At 39.9% G+C, this 26,273-nt stretch overlaps 2 protein-coding genes and 1 non-coding gene across 3 annotated transcripts; 2 read left to right on the top strand and 1 right to left on the bottom strand.

The window, feature by feature from the left end:
* The first annotated feature begins 9,790 nt into the window (after positions 1 to 9,790).
* TRNAK-CUU (transfer RNA lysine (anticodon CUU)) lies at positions 9,791 to 9,863 on the top strand. The gene has a single exon. It is a non-coding gene; the product is annotated as a tRNA-Lys (tRNA).
* Positions 9,864 to 13,943: 4,080 nt separating this feature from the next.
* On the top strand, positions 13,944 to 15,659 carry LOC143556411 (uncharacterized). Its single transcript, XM_077045736.1, has 5 exons — positions 13,944 to 14,280; positions 14,359 to 14,435; positions 14,533 to 14,572; positions 15,060 to 15,165; positions 15,266 to 15,659. Exons 1-5 carry the CDS (start codon positions 13,944 to 13,946, stop codon positions 15,657 to 15,659), a joined length of 954 nt encoding a protein of 317 aa, XP_076901851.1.
* A 7,919-nt stretch (positions 15,660 to 23,578) lies between these two features.
* On the bottom strand, positions 23,579 to 25,430 carry LOC143556397 (trihelix transcription factor ENAP2-like). The gene is made up of 2 exons (XM_077045727.1): positions 24,697 to 25,430; positions 23,579 to 23,772 (listed from the first exon to the last, which is right to left on the bottom strand). Exons 1-2 carry the CDS (start codon positions 25,391 to 25,393, stop codon positions 23,753 to 23,755), a joined length of 717 nt encoding a protein of 238 aa, XP_076901842.1. The 5' UTR covers positions 25,394 to 25,430; the 3' UTR covers positions 23,579 to 23,752.
* Positions 25,431 to 26,273: the final 843 nt, after the last annotated feature.

The raw sequence follows: 26,273 nt of genomic DNA, 5'->3' as shown, positions 1-26,273 counted from the left end.
AGAGCTCTCCCAAGCCTTCACGCCTCCAACTACCAGGAGGCGGAATGGTTCTCCAAGATTTCCCGGATCCAGACTCCGGTTTACCGCTTTCCGGAGTCCGGGATGGTGATGCTCGGTATGAGCAGGGTGTGGAAGGATGCTGGGGCGGATGCGCCACAGATTCCCATCGTACTTGAATACGGTTTGAACTTTATCCCTTACAGTATGCTCCGTCTTCTTTGTTGATTTAAGGTTTTTTCTAACTGTTTTTCTTTTTATTTCAGAGGGAAATGACTTGCAGTCCCTCCTGCATCCGCGGGAAGCTGACGGTCCCGCTCGGTTGGGTACTCGCGCTCTTAACGAGAACGAGTTGCCCATCCTTGCTCAGACTGCGGATCGGTTTGTGGAGGCCTACCCGCCAGGCCACGAAATACTGAGCGCCACGCGGCCAGGTAAAAGACTATTTAACCCTCGCCCTCTGAATGCTGAAACCTCTGTCGGAATTCCTCTAATCTTGTCATCTTCTGATGAGGAATCCGCATATGGTCCTTTTCTTGCGCGGAAGAAGAAGGCTGCTGGCGGGAAGGGCAAGGCGAAGGTAGCCTCCACCGCCGACCAGGTGAACCGGTCTGAGTCGGAGACCGAGAGTGAAGAGGCGGCGGGGAACCCAGGTGGTGTTGAGACCACTGCTCCGGAGGTTGAAACGGCTGTCACCTCCGAGCAGCCCAGGACGACGACGGTGACCGGTACGAAGAGGCCGGCTCCATCGGGTTCGTCCCCGCCTGTTCGCACCTTCAAGCTCAAAAAGACCCGTATGTGTACATAACTTTAACTTCATATCTTTCCGCTATTATACTTATATATCTTGTCTTCGTGCAGGCGTGGATGCTACGACATTCCAGAGTGGAGCGGGAGGGAGCAGCTCTGGACCCATGAAGGTAGGTTTGGTCAACCTACCCGAGGCGATGACCCAGGCGGCTACGCCTGCTTGCAGTACTGGTTCAGTTGCTCATCCCGTTGAGCCAACTGTTCCAACTGTAACATTATCCCCGCCGGCCGTCAGTGCCATTTTCACAGAATCCATCACTGAGCCGGCGGTGATTTCTCTTGCGGGTTCTTCCGCAGCCGCGGCCACGGTTGTGAGTTCACCTCTGGTGAGTTCACCTCCGTTGGTTTCCACCACGGCAGTCTCCACCATGTCTCCTCTGGCGCCTGCGACTACGGCCAGTCCTTCAGGTACGTTTGGGGTTGGGGCGTCTAGCCAGTCCTTGCCTCATTCCCGTCTCCTTGACCTTTTGGATGGATATCCTTTAGGTTCAGGTGATGGGTTTGGTGGCTATCGGCCTGTTGTCGACCCTACAGGTGCGTAGGGTTATTTTGGCCTATATCCCTTTCATCATTTCTCTCTCTTAACTGTTTTTTGTTTTATTGCAGTTCGTGATTCCAACGAGGTGTACGCTCCTCGGTGGAAGATCCGCCGGGGAACGACCCTCTGGACTGCTGAGGAGTGCGTCGAATGGGCGCGTCACGCCGCCCCAAGCGGTGCACTGGGGGAGGCCATGGCCATCTACCAGGAAGGTAGGCTGTCCAACGAGCTCCGAATCCTCCTCGCCCGGATGCAGCCGCGCGTCGAGCTACTTTGTCGTGAAAACGACAAGTTAAAGACGGCGCGTAGCCTTGAAGTGGCTCAGGCGCGGGCTATCCGGGAGGAGAATGCGAAGCTTGCCGCCGTTGCTGCGGAAAAGGAGAAGGCCTTCAAGGCCCTCGAGGTTGAAGTTCAGGCCCGGCTCGAGGCACGTTCCAAGGCTGCCCAAGCTGTTAACGAACAGCTTCGGTTGGCTAAGGAAACTGCACGGAATGCAACCGAGAGGGCCACCAAGGCTGAAGCTGTTGCTGAGCCTCTACGCATCGAGAATGAGGAACTTAAAGCCAAATTAGAGAGGCTCCAGCAGGCTCATGATGCCTTGGCCATGGAAGATGCCAAGAAGCTCCAGGAGATCTTGGACCAGAGGGGGGTGCTTGACCACACTGAGCGTAAGCTAAAGGGCGTCGAAGAGGCTGCAGCCAAAGATGTGTTGCTTGCCAACCTTACAAAGAACGAAGCCGAACGCGCCCGTAATGAAGCTCAAGCTGCCCTCCAGGAGGCTCTGGTTACCAAGGAATGGCTTCTTCGAGAAGCGTTGTCGCAGGTATGCGCAGTTTCACAATTTCTTTACGCTTTTCCTTACACTTTGAAGAGTTTTTGATATACTTCTGTTTTTTAGGTTGTGCATCGGGTGTTCACGAATACATCATATGACGATGCAATGAGCGCAACCCTCAACGCTTCTCAAGAGGATGGGGAAAAGGCTGGCTTCCTGCTTGGTCTAGGGTTTGTTGAACAAGGCATTCCGCCTTCCAACTTCCCTCTTTACAATGTGGATACTGAAGCTGCGTATGACCAAGCAGTGAATCAGTATGCCGCCTTCCCGCATCCGGTGGTGGAGAAGGTAAACGAGATTGCTGCTGCTGATGATGGGCTAGCTATCCTCAAAGCTTTCCTTGAACCGCCACACTCTACTGATGGTGCGGGTCCAAGTGGGAGTGGTCCTGAAGCTTGATACTTTAGATCCCTTTCCACCATTAGAGTAGATTTTTATGTTTGTAGACTTCTAATCTTGTATGCGGGTATGTACCCAGCAATTCTTGTAATGTTTGAATGTTGATGGAATAAAAATTATTTGTTAATGCCTTGCCTTGTTTATTTCGCTCATATTTTGTTTTAACTTAGCAATTTCTTTAGTACTTAGATAAGTTAACTTCTCAACGTGGCAGATAACAAGTTAAAGTTTTGCTTCCTCTTTCGTAATTGTGCGGATAAGACCGTCACTTTCACTTAGTAGGATGGCTAAACTTTACCTATATCTGACCTGCGTGGAAGTTTTCCTCATCTTTTCCTTTGAAATTTTCTAAGTGTTTTGAATAAGTTAACCTTTCGACGCGCGGTTGCCAATAGGTCAATGTTCAGTTTCCTCTATCATGATTGTGCGGGTAGGACCGTCACTTACATTTATTGGGATGACCAAACTTCACCTATAGCTGACCTGCGTGAAGGTTTTCCTTAGAAATTTTTACCGTTTTATGTGTTTATGCGGGTTTTGCCGCCTTCCACACGCAACGACTTACTTCTTCCCATATTTATGCGGTGAATACCGGCATATCAGCTTGGGAAGTTCATAAGTATAAAGGTAAGGCTATCAACACAATGTGAAAGGAGAATCATTTCCATTAGAAGTGGCTCTAGGCCTTTTCTTTACAAGTTTGGAATTGATCTACATGTAACATTTGCGTAATTGAGCTCCGTTCCATGTTCTTGGGATAGGAGTGCCATCGAGCCTTTCGAGCCGGTATGCGCCTTTTCCCAAAACTTCTTTGATAATGTACGGTCCTTCCCAGACCGGTGCCAGTTTTCCTGGGCGCTCTTGGTTTGAAGCCTCGTTGTTACGCAATATGTAGTCTCCTACATTGAAGTTGCAGAGTTTTACCCGCGTGTTGTAGTACTTTTGCATTTGTCGCTTGTAGTTTTCTTCACGCGCTGCGGCTAAGTCTCTGCGTTCCTCGGTTAGCATAATGTCTAACCGTCTTTCCGCATCATTGTCTTCTGGCTGAATCAAGACCCTTGGTGAGGGCAAACCAATTTCGACTGGGACCATGGCTTCAGTGCCATAAGTGAGGCTGAACGGGGTTTCTCCCGTACTGGCCTTTTTCAGCGTTCTGTTTGCCCAAAGGACGTGTGGAACTTCGTCTACCCAGCCGGATCTGTGTTCCAGGAGTCTTTTCTTTATGCCTTCGACGATGCTTTTATTTGCTCTTTCCACCTCACCGTTACCTTGCGGGTGTGCCACTGAGGTAAAGGTGTGGGTGATTTGAAGTTCTTCTAGCCACTTTTGTAGCTTCTTGTCAGCAAAGTTGGTGCCGTTATCACTCACCAAAGTCTGTGGAAGTCCAAAACGACAAATAATAAATTCCAAAATAAATTTTTTAATATGTTTTGCGGTTGTTTGGGCTAAGGGTTTTGCTTCTATCCACTTGGTGAAGTAGTCGATGGCTACCACTAGGAACTGAACGTTTCCTGCTGCTGTAGGAAATGTGCTTGTCACATCGATGGCCCACTTCTGAAATGGCCATGAAGAGGTGACTGGAACAAGTTCATTCCTCGGGCGATGCGTGTTGGGTGCGTAGAGCTGGCAAGACCTACACTTTCTAATGTATGCCAGCGCATCCGTATGCATCCACGGCCAAAAGTATCCCGCGTTGTTTAGCTTAGCTACAACAGCGCGTGGACCTGCGTGTACTCCACAAATGCCTTCGTGTACTTCCCGTAGGAGGTAGTCAGCATCTTGGTTGCCCACGCATCTTAAGAGTGGGCCAAGAAAGTTACGTCTGTAAAAGATGTCATCGATGAGTTGATAGTTTAATGCTTTACAACGTATTTTTCTTGCCTGTGTTTTTTACTCTGGTAGTATACCCGCTGCAAGGTAATTTATTATTGGTGTCATCCACGATTCTGTACCGGTTTGGATGACACAAATTTCCTTGTGCGGGACTGATGGTGCTTCAAGGAGTTCAATGCGGATGTCCTTTCCCAAATGGGTGAAGGCTAATGATGCAAGCTTGCTTAACGCATCCGCAGATTTGTTTTCGCTACGCTTGACGTGTATTACTTTACAATCATTAAAATCGCGCATAAGGGTTTTTGCTTGTGCGAGGTACATGGCCATTGTGTCGTTCACGGCCGTGTACGTTCCGTTTATCTGGTTGGCTACTAACATGGAATCCACGTGGGCTTCCAAGTTTTTCACTCCCATTTTACGCGCAATTCTCAGCCCTGCCAAGAATGCTTCATACTCGGCTTCGTTATTCGTACTTGGAAAATCCAGTCGAATAGCGTAAGTGTATTCTTGGCCTGCTGGGTTGGTTAATTTCAACCCTGCGCCTGAACCCTCGTTGCTGGCTGCTCCATCAGTGTAGAGTCGCCAGACATCATTGATTTCCTGTGCTGGGGAGGGTTGAGCCTCCTCCTGGCACTCTCTCCCGCGAAGCGGGGACTTCTGCAATAAAGTCGGCCAGGACCTGGCCTTTCATAGCTGGTCTTGGCTTGTACTTTATCGCATATTCCCCCAACTCAATTGCCCATTTGGCTAGACGTCCCGATAATTCGGGTTTGCCTAGAACGTTTGCGAGTTTGAAGTTGGTGAGAATGGTGATTGGGTGACCCTGGAAATATCGTCTTAGTCTGCGTGAAGCTTGTACAAGTGCTAAGACTAATTTTTCCAGGGTGGAGTACCGGGTTTCTACGTCTGTTAGGACACGGCTAACATAGTAAATAGGCATCTGGATACCTTTCCGCTCTACTAGCAGGACTGCCCCGGTTGCTCTATCTGTGGCAGAAAGATATATGATTAATTCCTCCCCCGCTTCTGGTGCTGTGAGCGTTGGGAGTTCGATCAAGCGTGACCGAATTTCTTGAAAAGCTGCTTCCGCTTCTGGTGTCCAGCGGAAGTGCGTTTTCTTAAACAGTTTCTTAATGTTGACACGAATGGGAACGACCTATCCGCATGGTTTGACAAAAAGCGGTTAAGTGCGACTAGGCGTCCATTCAGTGTCTGGGCTTGCTTGATGGTAGTAGGTGATTCCATTTTGATAATGGCTTCGACCTTTTCAGGGTTCGCTCTGAAGCCATCTTTAGTAACAATGACTCCCAAGAACTTCCCTTCTTCCATCCCAAAGGAACACTTGCTCGGGTTGAGTTTCATGTTTATCTTCCTGAGTGTGTTGAAAGTTTCTTTGATGTCTTTCAACATCGCTTCTGGCTCAGGGCTTTTGATGACCAAATCATCCATGTAGACTTCCAAGTTTCTCCCAATTTGGGCATGAAACTCTTTGTCCATCAGGCGTTGGTATGTGGACCCTGCATTCTTAAGTCCGAATGGCATCATTTGATAACAAAATGTGCCATCGGGCGTCCGAAATGCGGTTTTGTCCTGATCATCTACAGCCATGTGGATTTGATGGTACCCCTTATATGCGTCAAGGAAGCATTTAAGGCGAAACGGTGCTAATGAATCCACTTTGAGGTCAATTTCGGGTAACGGGTAACAATCTTTGGGCATGCTTTGTTTAAATCTTTGAAATCATACACATGCGCCATTGTTTGTTAGCCTTCGGTACCATAACGGGATTTGCAACCCATGTTTGATATCTACTAACGCGTACGATGCCCGCGTCAAGGAGTTCCTTGACTTGAGTTCTACACGCGTTAGCCTGTTCCGCCCCCATTACTCTGCGCTTTTGTATGACTGGCGTAAAAGCCGGGTCACACTTGAGCTTATGCTCTGCTTTACTTCGAGGTACACCAGTCATGTCAGCTGGTGTCCACGCGAAGATGTCAGCGTTTCTCTGTAGTAAGCGTTTGAGTAAGGTGCGCGTAGGATCAGCGATTGTTGGGCCAATTGTAACAGCCTGGTCAGGGTATTTGCCATTGAGGGCCCATTTTTCTGGTTCGGTGTTGGTTGGTTTAGCCATCTTTGGTTTGGGTTTAGATGAGACGGATGCGATGCATACCTGGGGGATACCGGTGATCATCGCTACACCCTCAGCAGTTGGTCATCCTATCATGCCATGGACTGAAGATACCACGGCGTTGAATCTTGCCATCCCGTCTCTCCCGAAGAGAATGTCGTATGTGTGATGTGGCTTCCTCATTACGACGAAGTCCACGTCTTCTGTGCGGGAGTATTTTCCGTCTGTGAGAATGACGGGGAAAGATAGGATACCCAAGGGTGTGTTTGTGCTGCCGTCGAACCCTTCCATTGAGGCGTAAACCGTTTCCAGGCGTTCTTTGTCTTCGTCGTCTAGCTTGTCGAAGAACTGCCTGTACATAACCGTTGACGAGGCGCCGTTGTCAACAAGAGTGCGGGAAGTTATGTAATGCCCCAGCTGGCTTTTGATGACGATAGGGCCTTCCTTGCTGGGTCCTCCTGGCACTCGCGGGAAGCGCACCTCAGCTTCCTTCCATTCGCATGGTTCTGTCGTTCGTCTTTTTCTTCCTCTGATGTTGTCATGAACCATGTGGATGCTGATGTCAACCGGCTTTCGTCCGTTGCCTTTATACCGGTTATCATTCCTTCCTCCATTCTTGATTGATGCCACAAGGTGTGCAAGTCTTCCATCCTTGACGAATGTTTCAACAATATCCTTCAAGTATGTACACTCCTCTGTACTGTCACCCTTTGTCCCGTGGAAGTCACAGGATTTGCTCTGATCCGCATTAGGTCGTTGCCGGATCATTGGAGCTTTTAGCCATGGGAGTTTTTCGGTGGCAAATATCGCCGTGACGCTTTTGGTGAGTGGCGTCCACCGGTGTTTTCGGCTTGAAGGGTGCGTGTAATCCCTTCCGCCAACAAGAGGGCGAGAGCTGGATGAGGTGTCAAAGTTTACCCTTGACTGCCAAATACCTAGCTTCCTCTTTTTGTTCTGCCGGGCGATCCGAACATTGTTTTCTCTGGTCCTCTGCGTGTAGAGATGTGTACTCTGGGGAGGGTCCCTACCCAGTTGCTTCTCCGTCTCGGCAAAGCGCTTGGCAGCCGTCATGATGGCATCCCATGTGGATGGCATGCCGTCCTTACCCGTCAACGTGCGGATAAGCTCTGGGTATTCGGCGCCCTGGATGAAAACGGCGCGAACAAGATCTTCACTTATGTTGCCCAGACTCAGCTTTTTGGAGTTGAAGCGAGTGATGAAGTCTAGTAAAGATTCATCTTCCTCTCTCACGCAGTTGAGGATCGTCCACTGCTCTTCAGTATATTTCCTCTGTTGACTGAAGTGTTGGCTGAACTTGTGTTGAAAGTCCGCCCAATCATAGATGTGGTGGACCGGTAAACGATCAAACCACGCCCTGGCCGCTCCAACCAGCGTCATCTGGAACATATAACACCACGTGGGTTCCGTCCAGTTACTGACGGTTGCCCCCGCTATGAATCTGTTCAAGTGATCGTCTGGGTCGGATAGACCATCATAAGTGCCGATGTTGGACATCTGTTTGGCACTTCTCGGGGTGATTGCTTCCGCAATGTCCCTTGCAAACTTGGATGTTCCCGCATTTGCAGCAGTTGGTCTAAAGGTTTTGGAGAAGTCGCGTGGGTTTCCCCCCGCGTTCCTTGGTTTGAAGGTTTCTCCGAAATTCCTTCTTGGTTGGAAGTCCGTTTCTTTACGCTTCCCTTTCGCCCTATGGCGAGGGTTCGCGTCAGTGTCGGATTCCTCCCGATCATCGTCCGAGTACTCGCACTCACTGTTCATGTTGAGCTGTTGTCGAGTGCTCCCGAATTCGTCAGTCTGTTGGAGTGAACGCAAGCGTTCATCCAACTCAGCTTGGAATTCCTTCTGACGTGCTTCGGCCCACGCCTTAACTTGATCGAGTGTTTGGCGAGGGAGCCTCGTCTGTTTCTCCAACTGGGCATCAGTGAACCCCAGTGAAATATTGTTTACTGCACTTGCCCCGGCTTGGGTAACCGGGGTAGTGTTCGTAAAATTTGTGTAACCGCCGGTGTTCCCCCCAGTAGCTGGGGTTGTGGTTACCGGGGTTTCTTGGTCACTTACTGGCCTTGGGACCGGGGTAACGTTAACCATTTTTTCAGAAGTTTTGAAAAAACTGAATTAGTTCTAGCTTTTATGCACGGATGGCGCCAATGAAGAAACACTAATCGACCCCGAGTAGATTATGGATAATCTGGGGGTTAAGTAATGTTTCCCACGAGGGTTAGGTCCGGCAAAGAAGGATGTTCTTCAGATGACCTGCAAAACAGACACCGTGAGCTCGTCACTGAGAAGGAGGGGGGGTTCCTCCTTGTGACCACCCTCTGGCGTGAGAATCAGACTAGATTGCTCTGAATATAAGTGTATATTGAGAGAAATAGCTAGTGAAGGTAAAATACCAGATGATGATACCGTTCCAAGGTGTTGGAGTATTTATAGCCGAAGGTAGGTTTCCAAGCAGGTACAGCCAGCTGTATAATATTCCTATTCTACCAACTACGGGCTACGCACGTGCCATGCTGGTTGGTGGGTAGGCAGCGGCTGATAGTGACCAGGCCGGCTGTGTACTATTCCTTTTCCACCAACTGCAGGCTATGTGCGTGCCACGACAAGGGTTGGTGAGTAGGCAGCGGCTAATAGTGACAAACAGTACTAGAACATGCTCCTCGTACTGTTTGTCGGTGAGCTGTCACCCTGTGATTGGTTCATGGGCTGCTTTGGTCAGATCTTGTCTATTTTGTCCATACCTTGGCAGGTATAGTACAAAAGATCTTCCAGAAGCATACGGACTGGCTCATTTGGGCGGGAGTATTCCCGCCTTGCTCATTCCTTCAGGTGACACTGAATTATTGAGTTAGTGCCTTGTGCGTGTAGCCTTGCTATTAGTGCGGGTAGCCTTCCCTGATGGCTTGTATCCGCAGCTGCGGGGACAGGCGGGGTACTTCACCATTGGGAGGCTTTCCCTGCGTGAACAGCTGGCGTACTGCGCGTAAGGTCTTCATCTCTGAGCATGGTGGGTCCTGCGGAACCAGTTGGTCCTTGCGCAAACGTCCCTCTTCAAGGTGAGTCTTGCGGGTCCAACTGGGCTCTGCTGGGACCTACCTCTTCAATTACATAATAATGTCTGCCTTGATTGTTTGAATTTATGATGAAACAATCTTTGAAAATTGAAGAAATTATGACAGTATAGAGTGATCTATTTATCTTTAGAGTGCTTTATTTGAGCATAGTGACAAAAGCTCGTCTAGCTCAGTTGGTATAGCGCAAGGCTCTTAACCTTGTGGTCGTTGGTTCGAGCCCTATGGTGGGCGATTAATATTTTAGTGGGGTTTATTGTTGAACCTGGTGACATGCTTTGACCAGTTGAGTATTTTTTATAGAGTTTTTTTTAAACTACAGGTATTGAACTTGAGATATTTTAAATTTTAAGCTAACACGTTTTATGAGTTAAGGGCTGTTTTATTTGGTAGCCTCTTAATAATTCCATTAAAAAGCTATCTACCTTTTAATTGGTTAGAGTTAACTGCATTTGGTTAAAAAGTAGCTGAATGAAAATAAAAAGAATTAAGTATAAAAAAGTAGCTGAAAGAAAAATAAGACTCGTATGGTGTATACCCTTTGCCTGATAACCTCTTATACCATCGCATAATTCTAATCACATCTCACAGGTCACAGCCGCAAGGGTCTCCTCTCACAGGCGTTGGACCCTGCCACCTTTTACAGCCACACGTACATCAAGAACTTCAGTTTAGCGCCTATCGCGACTCTTTATTACATTTTGTTATGATATTAGTAACATTAAGTATAACTGTTGGTTGTTAGGTCGTCAAGTCCGTTACTAATACCTGATTGTATGTTTGAACATGATCCCTCCAAAGAGAGCTTGTTTTCAATTTTTATGTTGTTTGTTAACAACCATTGCTAGAAAAATAAAAATATAGAATAAACTTTGCTTGATTTGGACACATAAATCGATTCAGCACAAAGTAGTTTAGATGGGTAAAATAGTCGTAATGGCAGAGTCATTCAGAGGTTCAACTAAACATTACTTACTGGCTCAAAGTCACTTACTGACTCAAAGTCTCTTACTGGGCCTCTTCTTAGTGGGGTTATCTATGTTCCTGACAAATGCAAATACATTTTGATAAAAGATTGTCTTAACTTGACTTTCGCCCCCAATATAAAAGTTCAAGCTTTGCCACTGTTTGAAAGGCTTTCAAGACGACTAGATAATTTCATGCGGCTGGTTGTGAGAAAACAGGAATCCCAATTTGGTTCTTTCAAATTGTAAATCTGTAGAATATGAACTATAAAATTTTTTTTTAAAAGTTACGTCCATTTCTAATATGTTGGTAGCCCCTTACGATGAAGGCCGAGTCGAAATCTACCCTAATCAGAATTCGTCATCGTATTTCCCAAGTTTTATTATTAGTTCTTTGATGCACGAGCTATTAATTTCACAATGCAACATTGTGTGAGTCAGATTCAACAAAGACATTACATGTTGGTAATTTAAATATCATTTTAGTTAATTAGGATTTACATTAAACCAAATGATAATAAGAATGACACATATATGAGTTAGAAGATGTGAAGTCACTCTTCTGATTTTTGATTTCTGGCACGGGGTGCAAGGAGCTGAGTCCTTTCACTGACCGGTCAACGAGTGGCACTCATGACAAGCGAAAGCTCACTACAGTATTTGGAAGCCTTTGGACCTTGCTTCAGATTTTATTGTTTGGTAGAAACATCATGTTGAAGGTCCATTGTTAAGAACTTATTCCTCAATGGAAACTTATAATTAGTTGGAACTGATCCATAAAAAGGAACTATGATAAAATGTAACTATGATATATATTGGTAGTAACTACGTACGTACGTGACCAACTGCTATAATCAGCAACTAGGTGACCAACAATATTCAGTAATTGGGCGATGAGCTATATCACTGCGATCAGTAGTAACTAAGTTATTTTCAAATATCACTGCGATCAGTAGTAACTAAGTTATTTTCAAATATTGATGTCAACATTAATCACTTCGACATACCACCCCCATGCAGATCAATGCTTCTAACTTTTATCAAATTTCAAATATTGATGTCAACATTAATTTTTTCTTCAATGGTGATCAGAACATTGTATGGGAAGCATGTCATGCAAAACTATGCTCAAATGAAACAAAATATTCACAAAATTGAATGCTCTAACATGCTATTTTTTATGTTGTCATTATGACAAAGTCGAGAAGCCCTCTAAAACTTATCAAAATCTTTTTTTATGGTGTAACTCAGAAAAACATAATTCTTGAAGAACATCCATTGTTATAATTTAATATCCTACTTTCTTTTGATGGGTGGTAAATTAATAAATATATCAATAAAGGTAACGCCTCTTTTGTATTTAGGCCGAGTGGTTAGAACTATTATCGTATGAGAAGTCTTATTTTCGAAACTGGTTCATAACCAAAATTCTTTCAATTATACATATATGACACAGAGAATGAATTTTTCAGTAGAAAGAAGTATTATCGGGTACGATTTTACACGGATATTTTTTTTATTAAGTTCATTTAAAAAAACCATTTTGTGATATAAATAAAATCAATTTATGTATACATTGTATAGATACAAACATAGATGTAATATATATATTTTTTTATATACGTCATGTAATTATCTGTTTTACTTATAATTTTATAATTTGAATTATCCCGTGTGTAACATGGCTCTAAAACTAGTAATTCATAAACCTCCAAAAGAGAAAAAAGTTAAAAAAAAAAAAAGTTTGGGACTTTCCACACGATCACGAGAATGCTGATATTAATTCCTTTCCATGCTAAAAGTATTTTTTTTTTCAATGGTTTGTTAAGCTGTGATTTTATATCTCAAGAACCTCGTGAATTAACTATAAAAAGGATCTGTAAAATAAAACAAAGGCCACTTCTATTAATTCCAACGGCTGCCCACACGAGCAAGGAATTATTGATTTCTTGGTGGGAATTCAAAGTTTTTGCATTTATTAAATTGAATTTGCATTATTATAAGTTATTTATTTTTTTAATGTTAATCATATATGAGAATGTTTTTTAATTCCATGTACCAAATTAGCAACTCCTACTTTTATATTTTAGAGAGTAAAAATTATATAATAGTTTTTAAAGATTTAGAGAGGAAATAATATTTTGAACAACTCCTTTTTAATAGTATATATTGTTAAAGAGAGAGAAATGAAATAATAGTTTTAATTTAAACTTGGTTAGAACATTAATGAATAACATGCAAATGATATATTATACAAAATTATAAGTTAAAATGATGCTTAATTAATTTAGTATTAAAATGCTTTATACAAAATTATAAGATAAAATGAAGCTTAATTAATTTAATATTAAAATGCTTTAGATCCAAAAAATAAATAAATAAATAAATAAAAAGGTTATTTGTGTTTTTTCCGTTAGAAACCTAAATGAACAATTGATTACATGTGTAATAAGTACATATATGTAACTAACGAGCCAAAGATATGCGATAATATATAATTGATTGCACGTGCAATAAGTACCGAGAATATAAATTTGGCTCGTGCTACATATATTTAATAAACATATGGTTTTTTCATTTTCATAAATATCAGTGACGTATAATACATATGAGAAAATTTTTTTTGATTGTGATAGAAATTCTCTAAGTTCTAACATGAAAAAGGAGTACTGCATGTTTATTAATGTATACCATGAAAATCATAAATATTACGAAGTGCTATGTAGATATAATAACATTGTAAAGAGCTTAGGCTAAATTCTGATAACATGTAAGACAATGATAATACTGATTGATTATGTTCTATTCAATCTGGTTAATTAAAAAATATATAGAGATAAACAGACCCGTAAGCTCTACGTTATAACTCTAAAACACTATATTCCAATATTCCGCTAGTCTTAAGTTGTAAGTCAATTAAATGATGAGGTATGACCAAAAAAAGTCACCATGTTATATTCTTTTTCCTTAATTTGCTATATATAACCAATGAGGTCTGTCCAAAACATTTCACTATACAGATCTAACAAATACTAGGTTTTTGATTATATTATATAAAAAAATTATGCAGAAGTCATATATAATGTTTATTATGCAATGGACCCCTTCATGTTAAAGTCATTGCTATATAAGTGCACCACAAGGAGAGAAATAGGGAGAGTTTAGATTCTTAGGGCAAATCCTTGCATTTACTGCCTTCTTTCTCTGCCTGCTAATTAAAGCTCACCCAAGCTTCTATCTTCCAGAGAATCATCTTCACCTTATTAATTCACCTTTGGTGTGTGTGTTGAGATAGATATAGCGTCCCTTGATCATCCAATCTTAAGTTGGTAGGTTACCACATATAGAAATGAAGAGAAGTGATAGCTTTAGTGAAGAAGATCATGAACAACAAGATTACAACAAAAATAAAACCGATATTTTTCCAGGCCTAGAAGAAGAAGAACAAGATCTAGATGATGATAATGATGGGGTCCCACTAGAACAGGTTAACCATAATTCACCTAGTACAAGCAGACCCAAAAATGGATCAACCTCGAGCAACAGCACCGTCGAAGAGAGCGAAAAGAAGACTAAATCGGGTTATGTGAGACCGTATGTTCGTTCCAAGAACCCTAGGCTCCGGTGGACACCCGAACTCCATCTCAGATTTATTCATGCTGTTGATAAATTGGGAGGTCAAGAAAGTATGTAATTAGTTTATTTAGATAATTTTCTATAATTAATGATTGGTTATATGATTAAAACTTGCATGATGTATACAGGAGCAACGCCAAAATTAGTTCTCCAGATGATGAACATCAAAGGCCTTAGCATCTCTCATGTCAAGAGCCATCTTCAAGTAATTATTTTCTTTTCATTTAATTTGATTTTATATGTTATTTTATATTTTTCATATGTGCTTCATAATTTCTGACAAATTCAATTTGTCTAATTAGATGTATAGAAGCAAGAAGTTTGAAGATCCTGCAGCTCAAGGTACCACTACATAATAGTTATGTATAGAAAATTTAAATTAGGGTTATGATTCTAGAGTGGATGAGGAATATTTGACGCTACTAGTTTTCTATGTCAAATTTCATCGAAAATTTGTAAAAGACGGCGTTTTCTTAAAAAAAAAATCAATCTCATTGAAATTACCGTTTGTCACTGTTTGGCCACTAAACTAGGGTTTTCTATCATCGTCTGGGTGTATCCTTGGAAATGCGTAGGAATTTCCAACAAAATATTTTGCATCGTAAACTTTAGTAGGAATTTTTTTCGTAGTATATTGTGAATGAATTTATAATTGAGGAGTACCCTAAATAAACAAGGAAATAAACCTTAGAAAAACATATATGTGACCTATGATTTATATACAACTAAACCTTAATTACAAAATACTAATAACTTTAACTTTCAGAACTTAATGATAAATAAACTTATTTGTAAATAAACTTGCGCATAATGTATATTTTTGTAGTAGTTTCAGAACAAGGGCTTCTCTATGAAGGTGATGATCATCCTATTTACAACCTTAGCCAACTTCCCATGCTCCAAAGTCTTACACAAAAACCATTTCCCAATTTTAGGTAAGAATTTGAATTCTGATCTTTTAACTTTAATATTAAATCATGTCACCAATTTTGTATTCTCATTCTTCTTATTTCCTGTCTATAATCATTCCGATAGTCTATGGAATAACCACATGAGCCAAGATTACAACCATTATGTAAATGGAGTAACTAGCCATGGAGTTTATGGTTCAAGAGCACCAAGATTCATCTTCGAAAATAACATTTCTAATTTGAGAACCGATGAAAGAAAATATAACACCGAAGAATCGCGGTTAAGATTACTTGGAGATCAAAAATTTGGAGATCAAAAAGATATCATCATCAATGATCAAGAGAAAACGCTATTGAAAAGAAAGGCAAACGACCAGCTTCAAGGTCAAGAAAATCCTAATCTTGATCTAAATCTTTCACTACAAATCAATACTAGAGAAGATGATAATACAGAAAATGATGAGGTTGATGAGAGTGATTTATCACTATCTAAATCTTTCACTACAAATCAATACTAGAGAAGATGATAATACAGAAAATGATGAGGTTGATGAGAGTGATTTATCACTATCATTATTTTCCTCACATACCTTAGGGCTTAGACTTAACTTATTTCCTGTCTATAATCATTCCGATAGTCTATGGAATAACCACATGAGCCAAGATTACAACCATTATGTAAATGGAGTAACTAGCCATGGAGTTTATGGTTCAAGAGCACCAAGATTCATCTTCGAAAATAACATTTCTAATTTGAGAACCGATGAAAGAAAATATAACACCGAAGAATCGCGGTTAAGATTACTTGGAGATCAAAAATTTGGAGATCAAAAAGATATCATCATCAATGATCAAGAGAAAACGCTATTGAAAAGAAAGGCAAACGACCAGCTTCAAGGTCAAGAAAATCCTAATCTTGATCTAAATCTTTCACTACAAATCAATACTAGAGAAGATGATAATACAGAAAATGATGAGGTTGATGAGAGTGATTTATCACTATCTAAATCTTTCACTACAAATCAATACTAGAGAAGATGATAATACAGAAAATGATGAGGTTGATGAGAGTGATTTATCACTATCATTATTTTCCTCACATACCTTAGGGCTTAGACTTAACTTATTTAGGTCACATACCATAATGGTATTTCCCTTACATATTTTATTATTGTTATTATTAGCTTTTATATTGCGGTTAAACTGTGACATTTTTATTAATATTATTATAATTAGTAGTAGTTTTTTATATAACTGTTAAACTTTGATTTCCTTTTTTTGCTTCATACACATGTTCTTAGAGCCGAGGGTCTCTCTGGAAGCCACCTCTTTATTCCTTTGGATAGAGGTACGGTGTGCCTACATCCCACCCTCCCCAGACCCTACCTATAGCTCTGCTGTCGGTGGGATTTTACTGGGTATGATTGATTGATTGATTGATTATTTTCCTCAAATTCAACTCAAAACCAAAGTAGTGTTAGAAGATCAAAGCATGCAAAAGTAGATGAGAGTACTACTAGTACAACCCTAGATCTGACTTTGTAAACAAAAGTCTTGGGTGTGATCAGGTGAGATTCTTAAGGTATGATATTTATATTTTGTGCTGAAAAATATACTTTTTATGACAAATGTTGGCTCTCTATCTGTCTTGGATTGTACTACTAACAAGTAACAACTCTATGCTATCGTTGGTTTGTATTTGGTTCAACTCAAGCCATTTTCACTTAATGATCCAAGTATTGTAGGGGGTCATACAGGTGTCAGGATGTCTCAAATATTAATTAGGGAAAATTACTTATACTCAAATAACTCTTTGCATTTGATCTTCTGGTCTAAAAATATGAGGTTGAGGTTTGAGATCTTTATGGTAGGTTCGAAATCTGACTCGAGTGAGTTTTTCTATAGTGGTGGGTTTCCTTCTTGATGATGTTCTTACGTAACATTCCGTCTCAGAAAAGCTTACCAGAGTATTAGAGGTAGTTCTAAACACTGTTAAAGAAAAAACAAAATAACTCTCACAAAGGTTTTAAAGATAATGTGATCTCCACATGCTTTTGTCAAACGTACTTTTGTACATCCCATTGAGACACATTGAGTTTTTGTTCTTTCTTTAGAACTAGCGGGAAAATATCCTTAAACACACCGTTAAATTCCAACCCAAAGGGATAAAAGCTCGCCGGTCTAAAAGACGGTTACGCTTTTCTTTATTTTTGCACGTCTAAATCTGTAAATTTGAAAAAGAAACTCACATATAGAATTTAAACCAAACTTTTAATTTTCACTTGCAATGTTATCTGTAGTTTTCTATAACTTGGTTAAACTATAAATCAAACAAAGTTTTTTTTATCTAGTTATATGTTTTGTCTTTCTTCTTTTTTGAACGAGGCCAAATTACACGTTTATTTTGACAATCACAGGATTTAAATCCACATGACTTGGAAAGAAAAAGTGCTGGACCAAATGCTCGTTGGCATATGTTAATTTCTCTTCTAATAATGTTTATTCGATTTCAAATATATATTAGTTTAAGTTTCTCAAGAAAACAAACCCTGACAACATTACATCATATTATATAATCATCCACCATGCAGCAGAACTGAAAGTTGTTCAACTTGATCCAATCAACATTTCCCAATATACAAATGTCAAGAACAAGCACGTTGAACGCTTTGGTCAACACATCATCCAGTCACTTCCAAATGTAACATATCCATGCCCTGCTCTGAGTGCTCTCCCTCCCTCCTCGTTTAAAATTTATCACATTGTTTTTTTTGGAAAATTTCCTAAATGTTCCGTTAATAGAGAGAGGTAATTTTGTCCCCTTAAATAAAAGTTATAAGAAATGTTTCCTACAAACACGTCTTTGACGATGTGTTAGGCCTCAACGCGTCTTTCACGGCCTGTTAGCCTCCAACTGTGCCTCTGTTAGCCTCTAATGCGTTTTTCAAGACATGTTAGCCCTATTAATTGTTTTTTCAATATTACATTATTATAATTAACTTTACTCATATTTGGTTTTTTCATAATGCATAAAGTTTTATGAGGTTCCAAATAAACCGTTGAGACTTACTTATTTTTATCTACGTATTGGCATAAATTTTACTTAAAACGAGACTGGTCAAATTTTATTAAATATTTATTGAACATTTCGATATCAATTTGACACTCAGTTTTGACTAAAATTTATGACACGTAGAAAAAATAAACACGTCTCAACGACATATTTTAAATTATATATTAATTTATATATTACAAGTTATAAGAGAAATAACAAATATGTATTACATTAATTATAATAATGTAATATTAAAAAAAATTAATTGGCCAAACATGTCGTGAAAGACGCGTTAAAGCTAATAGGTCGTGAAAGACGTGTTAAAGCTAATAGGTCGTGAAAGACGTGCTAGAGGCTGACAGGTAGTAAAAGATGTGCGCTGGAGGCTAACATGTCGTGAAACACGTGTTTGGTGGCCAAACAGGCCGTGAAAGACGCATTGATGCCTAACGCGTCGTCAAAGACGTGCTTGTATGAGACATTTCTGAAAACTTTTATTTAGGAGGACAAAAATGGAATCCTTCTCCATTAATGAGACATTTTAGGAATTTTCTCTTATTGTTTTCTTTTTAACAGTCAAATTTATTGAAAACCAAATACTAGCAAAAAGCTAGCTAACCAAACATCAAAACACATCAAAGCACCCGCAAACAAACACACCCGATATTTACAACATTGTTATGGAAAAGTTAAAAAAAAATGAGCTGGTTTAAATTGTCAAATGTCAATTTATTACAACATAATAATGGACCAAAACAATAATTTAATCATTTGAGTTTATGCGGTTGGCCTTCTAGTTTAATGGTATTGGGTGATGAGGTTAAGGTTTGAGATTTCAAGTTCATAACCACATTCAAAATGGTTTTTCGACAGTTGTGGGGTTCCTTCTTATGGTATTTCTGGGTGAGTTAATCAGGGTTGTAGCATCAAAATCAGTATGGACGGTTAGCATCCCGTCTCATAAAGTCTCATTTAGATATTAAAAAAAAAGATCATTTGTGTTCCCCTAACTTTGATCATCTAATTATTGGTTGATCATTTTCCCATTTAGTTCATACTTTTAACTTTTATCAATTTAATTAGCTTGTTATCATCCATACAAATATATAAGTATCGACTTGTCGTGTTTATACGCACCGTTTCAAGGAAACCCCAGCTTGTGCCTTGTGAACTAAGGGGGTGTTTGGGATTCCTTATTTTACCTCCTTATAATTTTTCATTAAGTTAATAAGTTGTAAAAGTGTAACTTATAAAACTTTTCCTCTCACAATATAAGCAAGGAATATTGGCCTCATATAATCCCAACTATGACCCATTGGCAAATATAAGGACCAACTATCGAAATGGAAAAATATAATCCCAACTACGCATGTGGGTGGAAAATTAACGGGAAGTTAACCTTCCGTTAGTTTTTGTGACGTGGCGGCTGATGTGTCTCTTAACCTGCTGACGGGGCTGCTGACAAGGATGCTGACGGGGATATTAATTATATATATATATATATATATATAATCTACAACAATAATATAATAATTAATAATAATAATAATAAATCCACCCATCACTCTCTCGTCACTCTCTCTCCGGCCACCACTTCACCATCTCCGACCACCATCATCATCTGCTTTGACAACCGTCATAAGCCCCGTCCACCCATCACCACCATCTTCGTACACCCTCACCACCTCCTCCTCAACCATCTTCGTACACCCTCACCATCTCACCGGAACCCTATCGCCGGAGCTTTTTACACACCTGTCGTTGCGCCAGCCAACCATAGCGAACAACCAGTTCTGGTGGGTTCAAATTTCGGCATGCTGGGGGCGAAATAGCTAGTTAATAGCTATTGATTTAAGTACTAATGATATCCATGGGTTTTTACCCGAGTTCATGGGCTGGATGCTGGGCCTATCGGCGTTATCGTTTGAGAATAATAAGTTTTCCAGCGGAATTGAACCCAGATCTGGTAATGGTGGTCGGCTCATACGGGTGTAGTGAATCTATGATGGATGTTGTGTGGTTGTGGTGGTGGTGCTGGTAGATGAGCGATGGTGTTGAGGTGGTAGTGGTAAGTGGTAACTAATACGGTGGTGGTGGAAGTGTTGGCCATATTTAATGGTAGACTCCGGATTTAATGGTTGGCCGGATTTATGAGATCTTGAAATCAAGATTTTGAAACTGGTTTGGGGTTTGGTGAAGTTGTGTTGGGTAATGGAGAAGTGTGTTGAGCTGTTAACATACATCAAGCTCTAATTTCTTCAATAGACAACTCAGCAGCTCCGTCAGCATCCCGATCAGCTGCTTAATGACTAGTCAGCTGCCACGTCACTAAAAACTAACGGATGGTTAACTTCCCGTTAATTTTCCACCCACATGCGTAGTTGAGATTATATTTTGCCATTTCGGTAGTTGGTCCTTATATTTGCCAATGGGCCATAGTTGGGATTATATGAGGCCAATATTCCTATAAACAATCCGAAACACCTTATTACTTTTCAAAAAGTTAATAAGTTATAAGTTGATGAAAATAAGCAATCCCAAACACCCCCGAAGTAGCTTTAGTTAGTTAACATGTTAGCCTAGGTACAATTTGACCCTTCTAATTGTTTACATACTAACTATAACACTAAACATAGTTTTGACACTACGTATTTAATCCTAAAACTATAAAAAAAATGTAGGAGAATGATCGGGATTATCCTCACATAAAATATTGTATCAAATCGATCAACAAGAAATTAAAGAAGAGAAGGTAGAAGGAAGTTCAATACATGTAATAAGTGTTCTTAATTTACAAGCTAGGTTAAAGGTTGTAATCAAAGAGTGTCCTTTTCTTCTTTTCTTTTTTCTGTTAACAATCAATGAATAAAGTCTGGTTACCCAGGGCAACTCATGATAAAAGGCAACTCATACGCTCGTGATCGCAAACAACGTTCGGTTGCCCAAGCCGATGATACCTGTTCCAGGAAAACGCATTGCCCGAAAGCCCACTACGGTAAAACCTGATTATAATTGGATTCAAACTTGAGACCATGCATTGGCCAAATCCTCATTTCCCCTCTAATGCCTATTGGCTGTTGTCATGGCCAAATCTTCAAAGTGTACTACTTGTCACTTTTGTTTATTTATTTCAATAGGCAAACTTCTAACATCTGATTTTCAATAAATAGAGAAAACCTTTATCAAAACGTCATAAAAGAGAGTGTTTAGCTCCTTTTAGTTAATCATCTACTTAAGTTGTTCTTCACCAACAGTTTCAATTATCTTGGTTTACCGATCTGGATATTATGATAATTTTGGGCGTAGATTTCCTTCGGTACGAGTTTCTAAATAGATTAACCTCATTCCTAAGAGAGCGAGCTTAGTTTTTGAGAATGAGGATTGAGGAAAGATTTATTATTATTATTATTATTATTATTATTATTATCATTATCATTATTATTATTAGCAGGTGCGCTAAAACTCAATAAATGGCTTGGGTAGAAAGGGGAAAATGTTGTGAAAAACAATAAAACATTGGATTAGGGGGATTTTGTAGGCACTCTTAACGGTTAAAAGTGGAGTCAGAGCCGGCTGGGGCATAAAGTGATGCGGGTGACCGGTCGGGGCATTTAATTTTCAGAGGCACAAATTTATATATATATATATATATATATATATGAAAAAAAATATACATATTTAATGTTTTAACCTAATTATACAATAACAATAACTAGAGGAAAAAGATGTTTCATCCTGTTATAGAAATGTTTCATCCTCAGACATGAGAAGAGTACTTATGATGGCTTTAGGAGTTTCATGTGAATTACTTGATCGATTTTTCTGCCCGTATTTTTCAAATATGCGGACATAAATATTTGTGTAAACCAACAACGAGCAATGCACAGGTTTTATACGCAGCACACAAATCAAGGCATGGATTTCTAGGAATGCTAGGCAATCTCAGATTTTATACATTGGGCTTAGAGAAATTGTCAACGAGTTATCGGGGGTCAGTTCATGAGAGGCTCTCACCCATACCTTATGATTATGCTCAAGGCGGTAGCTTGCAAGATCTATGGTTTTAGCATGCATTTTTTTGGTGTCATGGGTCCCAACAACATTAAGGTTTTCAATCAATGGCCAACATTAAACAAGGATGTGCTCAATGCAAACACGCTTGATACTTCATTCCAAGTAAGTAGATCATATAATGAATATGGATATCGACTTGCAGACAGATATACCCATACCAAGCTTGCTTTGTGAAATATATTCTTTTTTGGTCTCCGATATATTAAATATATTTAAGCAGAAGAACAGACATAGAAGAAGTGAAACGAGTTTTTGGAGATCTTGTTAAGCATATTTCAAGTATCCACACTTGACCTATAAGTTGTTTTAATTTTTTATTGTTTTATTTTCTATTGTAGTTTTGTTTTATTTTGTAGCTTTTATTATTACTGAAATGAATTTTCTATTAAATTACAATTTTAACTATTAAATAAATTTATTTCTTTTATTAAAGAAATAAAATTGATATTATTTAAATGCCGCACCACTTAAAGCATCTTCAATAACATACAAACTTCCATTTCAGCATATCATATCAAATTATATAAATAGTAAAAAATAATAATGTTTGTGTGTGGCCCCACCTCTTTCGCCGGACCTAGTCTTTCTCTCCAGACCTATTCTACAAACATGCAAAACGAGCTATACCCACAATGGGGAGACCGGGAAGTCCTTGTTTGCCACCTTCATCTGGACCTGAATTTTTATATTTGTGAGATACTCTTTTAAGGAAAAAAGAAAAAGAAGATTAGAAAAATAATGTATCGGGGATGAGAAAGAAAGGAAAGTAGGATGCATGAATTTTAGTCAACACTCCACCATAACATATTAAATTATCAAAGCTACATCATAAATAATTATCATTAACAAAAACCGGCCCTTTGAATGAACAACTGGTTCTGTAGATAACCCATTAGTCATACCAACACAAAAATCAACTTAAAGATATGGAGTTAATCGATTAACCTAACTAAACCGGCCCGACTAACCCGAAACCCGATTAACCTGAACCTTGATAGGGTCGGGTTGTGGGTTAGATTTTATTTAAAAAATATAGAACCTGACTACCCCAACCCAATCAACCCGAAACCCAATCGGCTTGACCCGATTAACACCGCTAACTGCCAAACTCCACAATAATAATAATAATAATAATAATAATAATAATAATAATAATAATAAATCCTAGCAACAATGTGAATGTAGGAATTTTGCTAAAATTACATAAATACATCAATAACAATTGTCCAATACAAGAGATTACATTACTGTATACAATATAAGATAGCAACTTGAAAAGTTGACTTTAAAAGTCAACACAGGATACATGACAATACAAAAGCATAAGGGATACATTATGTACAAAAGAAGAAAAAAAAAGAACAATATAAAACAACAATCAATTAACATCTACGATCAAATTTGTTACACAAATGATACTATACGGTACAACAATTATACCATCTTGTAGTGAGATCTCTAGATTAGCTTGGTTTTGTTTCATCATTGCTGCGGTTTCTTTCCTGTTGAAGATAAACAGAACGTTCAAAGCCAAACAAGATCATCACAGAAATATTAACCTAATAACCTATAAAGATTATCTTTTGACCCAACTTTTATCACTTCAAAGTGAATCATTCATGAAACAAGAACCAAAGCATCCAGCATTGGATTGAATCCCAGACCCAAGAACAGCAATGTAGCTTGTTTACAAGTCAATGTTTTTAACAGGGAGTTTATAATCCGGTTTTCATAATTGTACCCAGAAACAATTGTAGCTTGTTTACAAGCCAATGTTTATAATAGAGTGTTCACTGTCCGGTTTTGATAAAAAGAATTGTGAAAGTCTGTTAAAACAAACAAACCAACCCAACAAAAATTGCTGCTTTGTACTAAATATCTTAAAGCGATAAAGATGGTTCCTGAATACAATACATATAAATAACTCCAAAGTCAAGAGTGAAAAAAAAAAAAAAGGGCCAAAGTAGTTTGCACTAAAATTTTTAAAATTATAAAGATGCTAATGAATGCCATACATATACTTAACTGCATATGCTAAAAAGGAAAAAAAAAGGTGAAAAAAAGGCTAAATGGATGGTTTGGTTTACATGGCTGGTTCCAAGTTCCAAACCGTCAACTGGACACATAAACAGTCAAAAACCAAACCGTGAACAGGGGAGAAGGGTGGAGTAGCGAAATTGCTAGAATTTGAGGCAAAACGATCAAAAAGGATTGGAGTAGCGAAAGCAGTCTTATTAATCATGTTCTCAGCCTATATCAGATCAGCATACACACATCATTATGTCATTTGTAAGCATAATATATCAGCGTTTCCGCAACCACAACCAACCAGCAAACGTTATACCAAATGCTAAGTAACAAAGACATCAAATTTCTATGAAACATATACGCTAACAATTGATATCAGAGCGAGCGTAATATAATACCTGAACTCAACGAATCCACACCAGACAACCTCTTCTTCTTCTTATTCATCTTCTCCCGCCTCATCTTCTCAATCTCAACCTGACTTTCGACAAACATATTCATACTCCGAACCTCAACTTCCTTAGTAAACTCCATCCTCTCCATCTCCAACTTGATCATCTCCTCCTGCTTCAACCTCTCCATCCTCTCGTAAACCTCTCCGACCCGACCAATCGCCCGCGCCAACTCCGCATACGCCGTCTCTCCATTCCCCCAATCCAAACTCTCCACCTTCACCCCCAATTTCAACTTAGGGTTAGGGTTAGGGTTTGGTTTCGAATTCGATTCAACGGCACCACGGCCACCGGCTTTCTTGTTACCGTTACCGTTACCAGCTCCGATTAACTCATCCATCCGGTGAAACAACGGCCACTTCGACAGCTCAGGTTTCGATTTCTCGAGCTTGTATTTCTTTTTTAAAGTATCGATTCGGTTCTTACACTGCACGTCGGATCTCGGCGGCTTGGATCGGTCGCGCGTGGCGTTGACGGCGGCGGCGACGTCCGACCAGTCGTTTTGCCGGAGGTTGCCGCGGTTGAGGTGGACGTAACGGTCGCCCCAGGAGTTGACTAACGTTTCGGTTTCGGATTCGGTCCAGCAGTCGTCTCTGCCGGAGCCGCGATGGCGGGAAGTGTGGTGGTGGTGGTTGGTGGACATGGATGGTGACGTGGACGGTGGTGGTGGTTGTTAGAGAATAATATGTGGAAGGTGAGAAAGCATTGAAATGGAATGAGAGTGAGTATGGCCGTCCATCTGACCGGAGATTTAACGGTCAACGGGTTTTGGGTGGGTTGGACGGAAACGGAAGAAGCGTGGGATACAATACAACCGTTAACGGCAGGAGTAGTCAAACTAACCTGTCAATATGTCAATTAACAAGTCTACTAATATCATAGCTTTTACTAAAGTAAATGTTTTTAACTTAGAAGTTAGAACTAGCTTTTAAAAGTGTTGTGCCAGGATAGTTAAACTGAAAAGATAGATGTAAGATGCATGTAAAAACGTTTGGGTTAAAACCGGTTTGGTTTAGTCAACAAAAGTCAACATCGGTTTACGATCGGTTTCGGTTCGTTTAGGAACCGATTTCTTACCATGTTACAATCAGTTTTGGTTCAGGTTTTGATCGGTCTCGGTTCGGGTTTTGACCGGTTTTTACCTGGTTTTGGTTTGATTAACTGGTTTTGATGGAGAAAATTACAAACCGGTTCCAAACCTACGGTTTCAATCGGTTCAAAACCAGTTTCTACATAATAGGTTTCAACCAGTTCGGTTTCGGTTCGATTTTTCGGGTCGGTTCGGTAAGCGGTTTATTTGCCCACATCTATGGGTTAGAATTAATATAGTATCTAATAACGATAATATGTACTTTGGTGTATTTGTTCTTGTCTAGTATCTTGATGGTCAGGTTCTTTGTTGGTTTATAATAACATTGGTCATTAAACAAAATCTTAAATAATGAAGTCTAAGGTTTATTAAAATTAAATGTGTAGAGTATAATGTCATTTAAAATTCAAACATGTAACACTTGCAAAAATTG

This window comes from Bidens hawaiensis, unplaced genomic scaffold (genome assembly GCF_021521415.1).
Source record: "Bidens hawaiensis isolate Kalapana, Puna unplaced genomic scaffold, B.hawaiensis_p1.1 tig00018570_1, whole genome shotgun sequence".
Classification (NCBI taxonomy): domain Eukaryota; kingdom Viridiplantae; phylum Streptophyta; class Magnoliopsida; order Asterales; family Asteraceae; genus Bidens; species Bidens hawaiensis.
Note: the sequence above shows the minus strand (reverse complement) of the source record. Positions and strands in the feature narration are given on the sequence as shown.